At 45.9% G+C, this 16,022-nt stretch overlaps 1 protein-coding gene across 1 annotated transcript in view; it reads right to left on the bottom strand.

Moving 5' to 3' along the window:
- The window catches only part of VIPR1 (vasoactive intestinal peptide receptor 1), a 118,366-nt gene extending 107,373 nt beyond the window's left edge, over positions 1-10,993 (bottom strand). Inside the window, exon 1 of the mRNA XM_059838620.1 lies at positions 10,798-10,993. Coding sequence (XP_059694603.1) covers positions 10,798-10,875 — 78 coding nt within the window. The 5' untranslated portion in view covers positions 10,876-10,993. The remainder of the gene's footprint in view (positions 1-10,797) is intronic.
- Positions 10,994-16,022: the final 5,029 nt, after the last annotated feature.

Genomic DNA, 16,022 nt, shown 5'->3' with positions numbered 1-16,022 from the left:
GCACACCAACCACAAACCATCACCTCCAGCAGGTGAAAAATAAAAAGCTTTGCACAGAGAAACTCTGCAAAAAACCAAACTGTCCAAGGAGAGTCAAGGAGCAAAGAGCAGAAAGGGTGGAAAATCTCCTTGAGAGGGATCATGGCTGGGACCCACATGGCTCTGCAGACGTGTTTAATGTCATATTCCCCCCCTCAAAAATGTACTCAGCCTTGCAGTCAGCATTTGAGCACATCCCAAATTCCTGGTGTAGTGGCTTGGCCTCCTCTTGGTGCCCTGGAAAGCTGGGAGCTCTCTCAGCAGCATTGATTTTCTCTGCCTCTGAGGATGTCAAGCAAAAAACCAACCTGTTCCTGTTGTGCAAACAGCCTAGAAAAGCCCAATGGTTCTTAAAAAGCAGGATGAAAATGGTTAAAACAGAGTAGATGGATGCAGATGTGGAAGGAAACAAGTGAAAAGTCCAATTGTTCTTAAAAAGGAGGATGAAAATGGTAAAAAACCCAATGGATGGATGGAGGTGTGGAAGGAAACAAGGGAAAAGTCCAGTTGTTCTTAAAAAGGAGGATGAAAATGGTAAAAAACCCAATGGATGGATGGAGGTGTGGAAGGAAACAAGGGAAAAGTCCAATTGTTCTTAAAAAGGAGGATGAAAATGGTAAAAAACCCAATGGATGGATGGAGGTGTGGAAGGAAACAAGTGAAAAGTCCAATTGTTCTTAAAAAGGAGGATGAAAATGGTAAAAATCCCAATGGATGGATGGAGGTGTGGAAGGAAACAAGGGAAAAGTCCAATTGTTCTTAAAAAGGAGGATGAAAATGGTAAAAAACCCAATAGATGGAAGCAGATGTGGAAGGAAACAAGTGAAAAGTCCAGTTGTTCATTAAAAGCAGGATGAAAATGGTAAAAACAGAATAGATGGATGGAGGTGTGGAAGGAAACAAGTGAAAAGCCCAACTGTTCTTAAAAAGAAAGATAACATTGGTTAAAAAATCCCAATAGATGGATGGAGGTGTGGAAGGAAACAAGTGAAAGCCGAATTGTTCTTAAAAAGCAGGATGAAAATGGTAAAAAACCCAATAGATGGATGGAGGTGTGGAAGGAAAGAAGTGAAAAGCCCAACTGTTCTTAAAAAGAAAGACAAAATTGGTTAAAAAATCCCAATAGATGGATGGAGGTGTGGAAGGAAACAAGTGAAAAGCCCAACTGTTCTTAAAAAGAAAGATAACATTGGTTAAAAAATCCCAATAGATGGATGGAGGTGTGGAAGGAAATAAGGGAAAGTCCAATTGTTCTTAAAAAGCAGGATGAAAATGGTAAAAACAGAATAGATGGAAGCAGATGTGGAAGAAAATAAGGGAAAACCTAATTGTTCTTAAAAAGCAGGATGAAAATGGTAAAAATCCCAATGGATGGATGGAGGTGTGGAAGGAAATAAGTAAATTGACTCTTTTGCCATTTGCATTTTGCTTTGGAATGACCCCAGGAGCTCTCAGGGAGGGGATCCCAAAACTCCATCATCTCTCCACAGAATTCCCAGCACACACTCAGCAAAGGGAGCAAAGCAGCCCCATCATTCCTTGCTGAATTATCCCAAATTCCATGGGGAAAAAAGCAGCCAAAAAATGCCAGGCACAGCTCAGGGCTGAGCCCAGCCACTGATGGTGAGGATGATGAAGTAACTTTAGCTACTTAAAACCAGGCACAGGTTTAATCTCCACCCAGGAAACTCCTGAGGGCAGTGAAAGGTGACTCTAAAAAAAAAAAAAATAGAAATAAAAAAAGCAAGTACCCATGTGCCACACATCCACGTGCAGGATGGACGAGTTCCCCTCTCCCCTGACAAATGGATGGGGTAGGAGATATAAAAATAATCACCACATTCACTTCAAATGAGAGGTGCATGTGGCAAAACAAAGGTGGCAGAGGTGTAATGCCCAGCAGGGTTTGGATCCTGGCCATTTCCCAGCTGAGTGCATAAAAATGCTGAGGGTCAGCCTCGAGGCTGCTTTTTATTGTGGTGCAGGAGTGCAGAGCTGTCTGCTCTGTTCTTTTTTCAGGGCTGGTGGTGGTGATCACAAGCAGTACATTTAATTTGATTTCATTTCCTTTCCTGCCTGGCAAGGGGGATGTGTGTTCCTCAAAGTCTGAGCTGCCACTTGGGAGAGATGAAATAAAACCTGGTCTTGGGTAAGGAATAAAGCAGGCTGCAGGGAAGAGCTCAGCATGGAGGAAATTTCCTTCCTTTCTTTTTTCTACTCTTACACTACACAAGAAACCAGTTTGAGGCTTAAAATCTCCAAAGAGAGGTGTCTGCCAAAGGAATGAAGTGCCACTGTGTCTGTGCAAGGTGCAGAATGAGGGAACTTCAATTTTGGTGTTCACAGGGTCCCAGAATCCTACAATGGTTTGGGTTGAGAGGGGCCTCCAAGATCATCTCCTTCCAACCCCACAGAGCACCTGCAGGGGTTTCCCCTCTGCCAAGGGATCACCTGGGGATATTTTTCTATCCCCCCAGTGGTCTGAAAGTGGTCAAGCAGCACTGACCCTGCCCTCACTGCTGACCCCACAGCAGCTCAGAGCATCCTGGTCACTCAGAGACCCAAAATGCCAAAATTGGGGTGTCCTGATCTGCATGGAGGAAATTTCCTTCTTTTTTTTTTTTCTACTCTTACACTACACAAGAAACCAGTTTGAGGCTTAAAATCTCCAAAGAGAGGTGTCTGCCAAAGGAAGGAAGTGCCACTGTGTCTGTGCAAGGTGCAGAATGAGGCAACTTCAATTTTGGTGTTCATCACAGGGTCCCAGAATCCTACAATGGTTTGGGTTGAGAGGGGCCTCCAAGGTCATCTCCTTCCAACCCCACAGAGCACCTGCAGGGGTTTCCCCTCTGCCAAGGGATCACCTGGGGATATTTTTCTATCCCCCCCAGTGGTCTGAAAGTGGTCAAGCAGCACTGACCCTGCCCTCACTGCTGACCCCACAGCAGCTCAGAGCATCCTGGTCACTCAGAGACCCAAAATGCCAAAATTGGGGGGTCCTGATCTGCCAGGAGAATCCCACCTGAAGGGAGCTCCCAGGCTGAGCATCTGTGACAGCCAGTGACATCTGGGAGGGCCCTGGGGATGCTGCTCAGATGTTCCAGATCACCAGGGATTAATTGAAACATCTGTTAAACACAGAATCCAGGCTGGAGCCTCAAATATGTCTGTTCAAAAGACACCCAATGGATTTCAGCTTTCAAAAGGAGACACCAGGTATTGATATTCTGCCCTCCAGACATGAATTGTGTTTCAATAGATTTTTCTTTCCCCATAACTCTTGATGAGATGACAGGGATGAGGATGGAAAAACCTGTGGAGCTGATACAGGAGGAGGAACACCCCTGCTGAAAAAAGGACAGGATCATGGGGGTGGTGGCTCAGCAGAGTTGGGATCTCTGCATTCAATTCCTTTGGCCTCTTCTCCACTTTAAATCCATGCAAATCAACGGATCCAGGCCATGACAGCCAGCAGAGTTCATCACAACCACATCACCCACCCAGCTCGTTAGTGAAACACATCAAAAATAACCCCACTTTGGTCAGGAGGTAGAAAATAATCACAGTTCTGTGAAAACACTGGCATTTCAATGCCAGGCAGATACACAGGAGTGTAAATCTCCAGCTCCCAATGCAAACAGTGAAATGGAGAGTTAGGGACAGCCCTGGGGTGGAGAGGGGGGAGAAATCCACCTAATGCCACTAATGGAGGAATTAAAAGCTGTTAATATCCTCTGGTGCAGCTGACTGAAAAAGTGACTGTGTTAATTTAAAATACATCAGGGTCTCTAAAATTCCTGTAGAGGAATAGGGCTTTACATCCTGGAAATCCTACATCCATATATACATAGATACACATACATACATATCTATATATAGATATATATAAACATATATATACATATATACACATACACATGTATATGTACATATATACATTCATATACACATATTTATGGGCATTTATACACAAATATATACACACAGATAGACACATATATATGGGCACATATATACATATATATATTCATATACACATATCTATATATACATATTTTTACACACACATACATATGTACCTCTACAAATAAATATAAATATGAAAATAAATATAAATTTAAAAATAAATATAAATTTAAAATTAAATATAAATATATAATATACAAAAATATATATATAATTTATATATATATATATATATATATATATATATGTAACAGTCAGTGCTGGAGATAAGATCTGCCCCACTAAAGTGCCAGCAAAGCAGCACTAATGCAAGCTCTGCAGCCTAGAGCAACCCACAGCACACATCCCTGCTCACAGAAATATCCCAAAATTCACCCCACAAACCAAGCAGCCCCAGCTGGGGGCTGATGCCACCCCCACCACCCTCCAGCCAGGGCTGCACTGACCTCGGGGCACTGCATCTGCCTGGCACCCACAGCACTGGGGGCAAAAAATAGCAGAGGCAAGGGCTGGAAGTGCAAGGAAATCTCCCATCTGCTTGCTCCTCTTCACCTCACCTGCTTGCTCCCAGCAGGTCAGGCCTCGTTCACAGAGGATATTTATTTTTGTGCAGATTGGCAATTATTAATCAGAGGTGATTTGCTATTAGAGCTCTCCCCTCGTTAGGGATTATGCACGAGGCAGAGCTGGTTCAAAGGGATTTGTGGCAAAGCCCCAGCCAAGGGGATGCTCCTAAAATGAAGTTTTGGGGTGGAAAATATTTGTGCTGTGTTGACAACATCCTCATCAGAGGGAAAGTTGCTGGTTCATCCTCAGAAAGTTACCTTCCTAATTAAACTATTTATCCTTAAAAAAAGCTTATAAAAAATACAACTCTGTTTTTAAACTTATTAAAATGAACTGCTATAAAGCTCACAGTTTATAGAACTAGAATAGAAATAAAAACTACTAAACATCTAAATCCAAACAAAAAAATACCATCTCACACTTTTAATCCCAGACCTAACCAAAAAAAAAAATCTCAACCTGCACCTATTCTTTTACATCTTCAGGAGCTTTTAGTTTTTCTAGCAGTGCTGAAGCAGCCTGGTATTGCCCCATTTAACAATAAATGGGATTTATAATGCTGCAAGGAGCATCCAATGCAAAAATCTCCTCAAAACCTCCCCTGGGCACTTCCTGAGTGCTAATGAATGAACTCTCCCTGTGTCAGAGTTCTGGATACTAAGAATTTTAGACTTTCTGTACTGGCAGACTCGAATCCCCAGGAGAACAGAGCATTTGACCTGAAACCATGGAAAAAACTTCCAAAATTGATTGATAACACTAAGATTACAGGGGTGTAGTTGATTAGAAGTGTGTAATATCACAAAATACAAAACTTGGAGTTTAAAAGTTTAGAATATTGCAATATATATGGGACAAAATAGAAATGTTAAAGCAACAGCTAGTTCTTCTTCCTTACCTTCCTCTTCAAACTCAAACTCTTCATGAGTTTGAGTAGTATTTTGTAATTAAACAGAAAAGTCTGCATTGCTGACTTAGAGAGATTAGTTATTAAGTTAAAAGTGAAAATAATTTGTGTCATTTCTTAATAAAAAGTTTAGCCTTAAAAAACCCTTCTAGTGAAAGATTGAGAACCATTTTGTGCCTTGTTAGTAAAAGACTACAAAACTCCCTGCTGTGAGACTGTAACATAGACAAGAAATAATAAACATCTAAATAAAAACAATAATAAAAAACAAAATTTAATCCAATATTAATAATAATCTAATATAATAATAAATTAAATAATAAACATCTAAATAATAAACTATCATCTCAATTGCCTTCCATCCCAACCTCAACAGAAGTAGAAAAAATTCCAGGAAAGGTGAAGGATGTGCCCAGGGACTTGAATCAGCCCAGAGACATCCCTGGTGCTCATTCTGTAAAAAGGAATGGTGACAAGAAGGCTGCTCAGGTGGGACCAGCCTTCTCCAGCCATGCCCAGGACCTCCCTGCCATGGCAGGAGCTGTGGGGCTCTGGGTGGATGCCACTCTGAGGGTTGGCATCACATCCCTGGCCCTCTCACAGACCCAAATGTTTGGGTTTTCTGCCCCTGCAGCCCTCTGAGATCTCCTTTTCAGAGGCAAAAGCATCTCCCCTCCTGGCTGAGGTCCCACCCAGCTGAAGCTGGGGGAGTTGGGGCTTCTGGAGAACATCTGGGAGCGTGGAGGGCAGGGATTGTGGAGAGGCTGCACTCAGCACCCACAGAGGGAAACCTGCACAGGAGGACAAGCCCCTGCCTTGGCACAGGCCAGTCTGTGTGTCTGTCCATCCTGCTGGGGGCTCTCCTGTCACCTCCAGCTCCTTTTGCCCGTGCTTTTGGCCCCTGACCTGGGGTTTTTTCTTGGCTGCACTTCCTAGATTTTCATTCTCGCAAAGCTCTTTCCTCTTCTTTCCAACACAGAAGAGAGAAAGTTGATGAGAGCAGGGAGTGGGGCTATATTTAATCCCACAGCCTTTCCCAGGCATTGGAAAACCACAAATGCCTGTCCCCTGAGGCAGGGTGATGCAGCAGGGGAAGTGACAGCAGCACCAAAGTGACACTGCCACGCTGGTGCTGACCTGGACTGAGGGCAGGGCATGACCTCCTGCATTCCTAAATCCCTGCTGAAACCTGCTCCCCTCCAAAGCCTGACTTAGATTTTTTTATTCTGCACAGATAATCAGAGCCCTTTTCTGAATTTCAGCCACTCAGGGTGTGACAAATCTCCTCCAAGTGCACTCAGGTCTGACTTAAAGATCTTCAATTCTCAGGTCTCACTGATCTCCACAGTGGTGCCCTTCCCCAGGCTGCCAATCGATGGGACACTTGATGCTGAACAGGGAGCTCTCCCTCCTGTCCCTCTTCCCTCTGCTCCAAAAGATTTGTGTCTACATTCTAGCCCAAACACCAGAGTACTCCCAGTCCTCCCAGACTGTCAGCATATCATGTGGAAGAACGATTTTGACAAGTCACCAGTCTCTCCAGTTGTTTCTGCTGGAGACCATCTGGTACAGGCAAAAACTGCTCTATTATTTTTTTTTCTCCTTTTTTTCCCCCTGAAAATGAATATAAACTCTGCAAGTTTGCCATTTCTGAGGCAGCCTCGCAGCTGAAACACCTCTCCCCTGACATGAGCACTCACTCAGTCTCCCCTTGCAATTTGCCAAATGTGCAGAGCATCCATCCCCCTGCTCTGCATCCCCCGACTGCCCTGCTGCCTCCTTGGAAAGCCGAGTGTGACAGACAAAAACCCCACTCCACAAAGTCCCTGTGAAACACTCAGAACGAGAACAAAACCTTTTGTCAGCCTCAGGGGCCACCACGGGACAGAACACAACTCACCTGAATTCGCATTTTTATCCGGAGCAGCCCTCTGGCTCTCACACCTCCCACTGAGGGGTTGGAACCAGAGGATTTTTAGAGTGCTATAAAAATTTGGAAAATGTGCCTCCACACCCAAAATTCACAACCCGGGTGGCTCTCCCTGTCCATGGTCCCACCTGCCTCCTGCTGCTGAGTGTCTGGTAAAAATCCCTTTTTAAATACACTTTTAAATCCCCGGTGGACTCTCTGCTGTTCCAGCCCATCCCAATTCCTGGCTGGCTGTCCGGAGTTTCCCTGCTGGAGACAAACCCCAGGGCTGCGGGGAGGGTGTGATAATGATGGTGTGACACAGCTTGAAACAGCTTTAAGGATTTCCTCTAGCACGTTTTTCCCCTCAAGATACTGTGTCCCCCCCACTATTTTACAATTTTGCCTTTTTTTTGCCCTAAGTAAGAGCTCCCACAATATTATTCTTGCTGATTATGTGTCCTCTCTGAAAACTTTATAGAGAGGCTTTCAGAGCTACCCAGACACAGGGTTGGGCAACTGGTTCTCCTGAATAAAGTCAGTCATGCATTTAGGCAAGCAAAAATGGAATAAATCATACACCCAGTGATGCACTCAGGGTTTGTGGCAAGGCCTTTGTTAAACACGTTGTCATTGCTAAAGGATTTTTGTGCTGGGGGCAGGAACTGGCCTGGGGGATTCCATGAGAGCTTTTGGCCAAAACCAGTGGTTGTTTTGTTTAAAGTATATTTCTGTCACTTCACAGATTCTCCATCAATGACAGGAGGAGAGACCCAGACACAGCTGAAGTGGATGTTCTGATTTCTGTGGAGCTCAGATTTCGCTGATTTTCCACGCTGATCACATCTCCAGCGTTTGCACTTGGACTGATGGAGAATCAGATGTGAGTTGTTTTATTCTTTTCCATCACAAACCTACTCCAAGGCTGGAACAGAGCAAAGCTCTGAAGAAAAGCACAAATTGCACCAGCTGGGCAGATTTGGCTAATTCAAGGAGCTTGAAGTCTGAAGGCACGTGGAATCCACCAACTGCTTCAAATTATCCACATCTCATGTTCTAGACACACACTGGGAGGAAAAAAGTGTCTAATTTGTAGCTCTTCAGGCCAAATTGTCTTAATTACACCCCTAAAAGCAACACAGAAGAACCTAAAAGGGATTATTGTGCATCTACACCACATCCACGCCACCATTAACACTTCAATTCCAACTTTGCCCCTGGCAGGAGGGCAGGACTTGGTTGGGCATGGCCTGATGACCTCAGCGAATGAGATCTGCCCAATTCCCTCTTCTCCACAGCGTGCAGGATGAGAGGTGAAAGTTTATAACAGCAATTAGAAACCACATGGCTGCAAGAGTTTTATGGTGCTGAACTTGTTGATCAGCCACTTGTTCAGAGGTTTTTTTTTTCTCCAAGGACGTACCAATAAAAATTATCACAATAAATTATACAAAACAAACCCAAACCAACCAAGCTCTGCTGAGCCATCGCAGGTGCCAGAGCTGGGTTATGGCTGCAGAGCTACTTTTGCTTTAAAAATCAGCACCAAATCCCAGGTTTAAGCTGAGAAACAAATCAGGGGTATTCTCCAGCACTGAAGCAGTTCAGTATTAGTCACCTTGTAGATCAGTGCTGATAAGGAGCATGTGAATCTTTTTAACCCACCAGCGTGAACCAGATCCCAGGAACATTAACAACAACAACAGAATAATAAAAGGGTGGCAAAGGGAGCAGTTACAGGATTGCACCCAGTCTTGTGCTGCCCCAGAGCTTTCGGGGTTTGTGCTTATTGATGGCAGCATCACCCACAACCTGATCCTGCCACCCCTTGCAGGGTGAATTTCAGCAGCCCTGTGACCTCACCCTCTGCAGGATCCGGCCCCACAGGAGCCCCTCGTGCCAACAGTCTTTAAAGAAATGGGAATTTTGCCAAGGGCTTCAGTGGAAGCAAGAGTTGGAGCAGCTCCAGCAGCTGATGAGAACGCTGCCCCCTTCTCCTTTCCCCAGCTCCAGCCCTGGACACTTGGGCTATTTTGGATCTTCCCTAAAGCAAGCTCTGTAGAATCCCAAGAACTGATTGTCTGGTCCTTTTTTTAGTACTTTAATCCTTTTTCCCAACCTCTAAGAAAGTCTTTGGCAATGCAATAGGTGAGTGGCTCATGGCGACAGCCAAAAAAAATGTTACAATTAAATTTATTCGTTTGTTTCATCCCTTGTGGGACAAGGAGAGAAGAAAGGGGAGACAAGTGATGCACTGACACATCTGGGTTAACTTCCACTCTCTGAGGCTCAGCTTGCTTGGTCTGACTCTGCTTTATGACCAGGCTGGATGATGCTCTGAGCAACTGGTCTACTGAAAGCTGTCCTGTCCACAGGGCTTTGGAATCAGATGCTATTTAATTCCAACCATCCTACCATTCTGTGATGGTTCTGTGACCACAAGCACTGTCTCCAGCGCAGCAGAGCAAGCACAGGTGACTTGCAATGGATGGTACAACCCAATTCTGGTGGGCAACCTCACCCAGCCCTACAGGATGCTGGGGAGGCACCCTCACCTTCCTGAGAGAAAACAGCTGCGGCAGCAGGTTACACGTGAGAGGGAAACTCAAATCTCCCCCCAACCCCAGGCTGCTAAATTAAAACCAGTCTCGTTCTAAAATCAAACCCCGTGAGGAAACGAGCCTCCAGAACAAAGCGAAATCCGAGAACTGCAGACTCCCTGAATGGTCTGGGTTGGAAAGGACCTTAAGGATCCTCCAGTTCCAGCCCGTGCCATGGGCAGGGACACCTTTCCCTGGAGCGAGGAGCTGACGTGCAGAAGCCGTGCCCTGTGCCTGCTGGCACGGAGGCTCAGCTCAGCTCGGCTCGGCTCGCACGTGTGACTCCAGGAGGAACAAACCCCCTTTGCTCAGCCTGCCCCGAGCCACCACGGACCCGACAGCGGAGAAATCACACCCGGCAGGGGCACGGCAGCCCGGACACTGCCCTGCTCCCGGCTCTGGAGCGCTGCAAAGCGGCGCTTTGCCCAACTTCTGGTACCTGCAGGGAGAGCCCATCCCAGAGCCCCTCGGGGAGAGCTCATCCCGTTATCCCGTTATCCCCAGGTGTGCGGAGGGCACTCCAGGACTCACCGAGCTCCCGAACAGAAACCAAAGCCAGCCGAAAGCCAGCAAACCTCACAGACAGCGAAACCCGGAGCCGCTTGCGGATCAAAACGCTAAAACCCCGAGCGGAATCCCTGCAGCCCAAAGGGATCCTGCACTCCCCAAGGGGACGCGCACCTGAACCCCAAAGCGAGCCAAGCTCTCGCTATTTCCCGGCTCCCGGAAAAGGAGCAGATCCTCCCAAAGTTGCCCGAAGTTTGCCCGAGGCGTGCGGCGCTGCCCCGCTCGGTCCCTCGGTCACTCACCGCGGCCAGCAGGCAGCCGAGCAGCGGCACGGCACCGCGCAGCCCCGAGCCCCGCATCCCGCCCGAGCCCCGCAGCATCCAGCGGGCACGGCGGCGGCAGGAGCAGGAGGAGGAGGAGGCACAGCAGCAGGAGGAGGAGGAAGGAGGAGGCAGCGGCTCCGAGCCCGCTCCGCCGAGCGCCCGCACCGCCCCCGCCGCCTCCTGCGCGGGGCGGCTCCGGCACCGCCCCCGCCCGCCCCAGGTACGGCCGGGCCCGGGAGCCCCGGCTCCTTCCCCCTTCCTTCACACCCGGCTTTCCTTGACCTTTATTAATTTTCCCTTCTCCCTTTTCCCCCGCTTCTTTCTCCCGTTTTTCCTTCTTGCTCTTCTTTTCTCCTTTCTTTCCTATGTCTCTTCTCGTCCCCCTCTTCCCTCCTTTTCATTTTTTTCCCTTTACCTTTTTCCATTCTGTCATTTCTTTTTATTTCCTATTTCTTCTTTTATCCCTCTTCCTCTTCTCTTTCTGCTTTCTCTATTTCCCACATTTCCTTTTCACCATTTCCCCCTTTCTCTTCCCTTTTTGCTTTGTCTCCCTTTTCATCTTTCTTTTCCCCCCTTCTGTCCCCTTTTTTCTTTTTCTTTCCCATTTCCCCCCTGTTCCCTATTTTCCTCTATTTAATCCTTTTCCCCCCTTTCCTTTTCCCCCCCTTTCCTTTTCCCCCCCTTTCCTTTTCCCCCCCTTTCCTCTTCCCCCTTTCCTCTTCCCCCTTTCCTTTTCCTCCTTCCCTTCCCAATTTCTCACATTTCCACTTTTGGGAACGGAACCCAGCACTCCTGGGAAGGGAAAGGAATGATTGATTGAGGCATTTGGATTTTTCTGAAATAACTTCTTGGCAAGAAGTGGTTAAATGGGCCAAAAATCCCAACTCAGTGATCTGTATGTGTATTTTCCCCAGAAAAAGGCAGAGCAATTCCATGTTGTAGGTCACTGACATGGAATTTCTGGATTCCTCAGATTGGAGGAACCGCTCAAGACCAGGCTGACCTTCATTTTTTAATAAAAATGTGGAAATCCTTCCCCTCTCCAGCACACTGGGCAGCATTTCATTTAATATTAAGGGCAATGCTCCTTTCAATTCAAGACAACCCTCAGGTCTAAGCCTACTTTAGTGTAGAAAGCCAAATAAGCCCTATAAATAAAGGTAATGATAAAAAAAACAGTGCCCTCCTTGGTGTTCCTTTCCCTCTAGCCCCCCTAGATTTTCAAGCTCCAACAGATGGACTGATTTGTTGTTTTGTAAAGCACCTGCTGAAGAAAAAAAACAAAATCCTCAAGGAAAGAAAACAAAATCCTCATATTTTGGAGGCCCTGGAGACAGTTCCCTAATTCCAGGCTCTTCAATTTACTGATACAACCAAGAAAAATGCCATTTTTGGGGAAAAGGCTTAATGGTTAAAAATCCAAAGTTATATCCAGTCTTTAGTTCTTGATAGCAAATCACTAAACCATCCACTTTTTAAAGCTTACCTGCAAAGGATGAGGAAAAAAAAACCAGTTTAGTGTCTTTTCCCCCCACTTTTCTGAAAAGATGTGAATTTATTGGCATTGAAAATATTCCCCCCCCCTTTTTTTTTTTTTTGCATTTCATATGAAAAATCCCTATCTTCTCTCTTGTTTCTCATCATAGATCTGATGGTGACCTGTAATTGCCAGTGAAAAAAGAGGGACAAGATGTTAATTTCCTCAATTAGCTGTACAGAGGTTTATAAAGCTATATAAAGCTCAGTTTGGATCCTAAAATAACAGGGGCAGAGCTGATTAGCTGGTCACTGCATCCCCCCATTAACGACAGCCACTCTGGCTTTCATAATTTCATTTATTGATGCAGCCTGAATGCTTTCAGGCAGCCTGTTAAAGATAAATTATGGGGAGAAGGAGGAGGGGAGCGAGGTATTGGTAGGTGCTGCTTGTTGGGCTCTTTGCAGAGAGCCAGTCTGAAGGATTTGGGATTTTACAGGACAAGTCTGAAGCACATTTTGCCCTGTGGACTGTGCTGGATCAAGGTCCAGCTCATGGAGTGTCCTGTGGGTTTGCTGTGTTGAGGGCAGGGAATTTTGGCAGAAAATAACCCTCTTGTGGTGCTGCTGGTCCTCAGGGAGCAGAAGGGCTGGGTTTAATTCTTGATTAAAACCAATCAAGAATTGGTTTTGTTCTCTCAAGTCTGGTCCTGCTCAACAAGAACTTCCACAGATTGACAAATAGTTTGTTTTCAACACCATAAATCTGGTTACATTCAATGAAGGAGGAGAGACACAGCCCTGAGCAAACAGAGCTGTGTTCCCCTTCCCTTTTTTTCTTTCTTCTTCATATTTAATTTTATCCAGACTCCTGTACTATAATTTTTGGCCTTGCCAGAGTTGGAACAATCACGTGTTTCAGGTGGGGTTTTGTTGTCTGCATGTGAGGCACTGTTGTGTCTGTTGGCATCCTCAGGGGTGTGGAAGTTAATATGCAAATGAGAATTAATGAGGGGTTTTCCTACTTTCAGTGAGAATTTACAGTGAATACAACAGGTAAAATAAATATTTTGGTCTTCCTCCACCTTTCTGTGCCTCACTGAAACAACATCAGGCTGTGGGACCTCTGCCTCCCCCCAGACATCATCCTGTTGGCACTCCTTGCTCTGGCCAGGTGCAAGAAAAAAGAGGGGAAATCTCATATTTTTCTCATCAATTCTTCTCCAAATTCAGATAACTCTCTAAAAAAATCTGATCATTTTTTACAAGTGAACTCCCCAGCATTGGGAGAAATCTGCTTGTTTGATTTGAGCTCACCTCCTGCTCGTTTCATCCCATGCCCCCAGATCTTACCCTGCCTGTATCAGTGAAATCACATTCCCTTCTCCACGTGCCTAAAGGCTTTGTGGCAGTGCAGGCTGAGAAGCCCCAAACTCTCTGGAGCCTGTGCCATGCCTTTGGCATCTTTTTTTTTCCCTCTTCTTATCCCTGTGTATCCTCTTTAAAACAGAAACAGGTGCCTGAAGAATCCAAAATGTCAGGTTTATGGCATGGCCTGGTGCTGGTCGTGGTTTGAACCCTCATTCTTGCATTGGGTGGGTGGGAACAGGAGAATTCCCAGCTGAATCACTCAGGTATTGCCATTCCAAGATGTATTTCCCCCAAAGCATGGCTCAGTTTTGAGCTGCTGCAGCTCAGCTTCCCTTTCTTCTCTGCCCACCTCACTGGGATTCCATCCAACACCTCCCTGCAAGAGTTTTCCCTAGGTTTTGGGGCTGTGAGGAGAGCCTGGAAGGTGGCAGCTGCTTGGTGTTGAATGGCCTCTCAGCTTAATAAGTTGATATTGCAGCCTAGAAAGTGATTTTCCCAACCCTCCAATCTCAGCTGTGAACAATTTGAGAAAGCTTTGATCTAATTCCTCTTCCCATCAGCAGCACAGTTACCTCAGTGATCTCTGTCCTGGGCTGGTGCATCTTCTCTGGGCCTGCCTTTCTTCATCACCATTATTAACCCTCTCTCTGGAAGGTAATTAACATTTCTGCTGTGGCATCCTTCACAAAATGACTTATCTCTCCGAGGCCTGCCTGGGGAAATGTCACACAAATGCAAGAAATTTTGGTGCACACTAAAATTGTGCAGAGGTAAATAAAAGCAGCCATGTTGTTTCCTGCCCATGGTTTGTTTTTTTTTTTTTTTCCTCTGTGCCTCTGGCAATCAGAAATGCAAAGACTAACAGCAGTGGTGGCTGGAAGGACAATATTTGAGGGCTGATTCATGCAGCAGTTTGCTGCAGGCTGGATTTGCTGTTCTGTGCCCTTGTTCCCCATTTAGCTTCCTCTCCAAAGCCAACACAGTGCATCTGTTCTGCTTTCCACTGGGTGACTTTATTTGAATGCAGTAATAGCATCACATCCCATAAACAAGCTGCAAAACGAATTCCTGTGCATTATTTGCATTGGGGATTAGGGGCAGGCAAACACTGGCTGTGCTGTTTTGCAAACAGGACCATTCCATCCACCTACAGGACTTCATGATTTGCAAAATGAAGCACAAACAATTGGTGCTTTCCTGTGGTTTAAAGTCCTTTTTTCAGCGTGGCGTGGAAACACCAGAGTGGCCTTAGGGAAAACCTGAAGTGAGTTGACCACAACCCAGCAGGGCTGAAAGCTCAGACTTTCTTCTCTTTCTCTCCCCAGAAGTTTTCCCATGAAGTTCTGGAAGTCTCCACCTGTTTGATGACTAAAGCTGTCAGGGCAGCAGAGGTGGAAATGTCAGTGCAGAAGATGAAATATCTGAAGAGCAGGAGTGGGATATTTCAATTAAAAGGATCTACCTGATCCAAGAAGGCTAAAATCTTGTCCTTGATCTCTGGGGCAAGGGCAAATTATCCAGTTGCTGATGCTCACCTCCCTCTGTAAGCTAAAGATAGCAATAATTACCTACCCAACTCCCAGGAGAACTGAGGATTAATTGCTTCATAGTACTCAACATTTATTTTCACACAATCAAAGCCACTGGGAGCAGAAAAAAATGAGCTTTGCAATTACTATTACAAATCCACAGGGGACTATCCACTCACAAAATGCATGGATAAAACCGTTTTCCTTAAAATAATTAAAAATAGTAACAATCTTACTTGCATTCGGGCAGAAAAAGAGAAGATCTTCTGGCTCAGGAAGAACAAACCAAGTTTTAAAAAAAACTGTGCAAACAAACTAACAAGCAAGAACTTTCTCCAGGCTGGGGATGGCAGGGATGGAATGAATTCAGGTGAGTAGCAAGCCATGCATGCTGAAAGCAGAGCTGTTTACACTGGGAACATTGCAGAGCTGCTCCAGGGCACACCACGTGCCCGAGGCACAGGGGAACAGGGCACCTCTCCCTCCTTTCTCCTTGGGGCTCTGCAGAGCCAGGGAGGACAGAGCAGGGGGCTCAGAGCTTGTGAGGGCACAAAGCTGCTCAGCACAGTTCTCAGCATGGCCACAACCACATTTCTTAAAATCACAGGGCTCAGCAGAGGCAGGTTCTGCCCCAGGTCGTGGCCACCGAGCAGAAACATTTTACCCTCACTACTGAGAGATTTTTATCTCCCCTAACACTCACTGAGAGTGGTTTGGCAGCAGAAGAAGGCACAAGAAGCAGGGAAACCAACAGGGTGATTGACACCAGAGATTGCACAAGCTAAATAAAAGCTTGGGCTAAAACACGCTCCAGAGAGGGAGATAAAG

Source organism: Haemorhous mexicanus, chromosome 1 (assembly GCF_027477595.1).
Source record: "Haemorhous mexicanus isolate bHaeMex1 chromosome 1, bHaeMex1.pri, whole genome shotgun sequence".
NCBI lineage: Eukaryota > Metazoa > Chordata > Aves > Passeriformes > Fringillidae > Haemorhous > Haemorhous mexicanus.
Note: the sequence above shows the minus strand (reverse complement) of the source record. Positions and strands in the feature narration are given on the sequence as shown.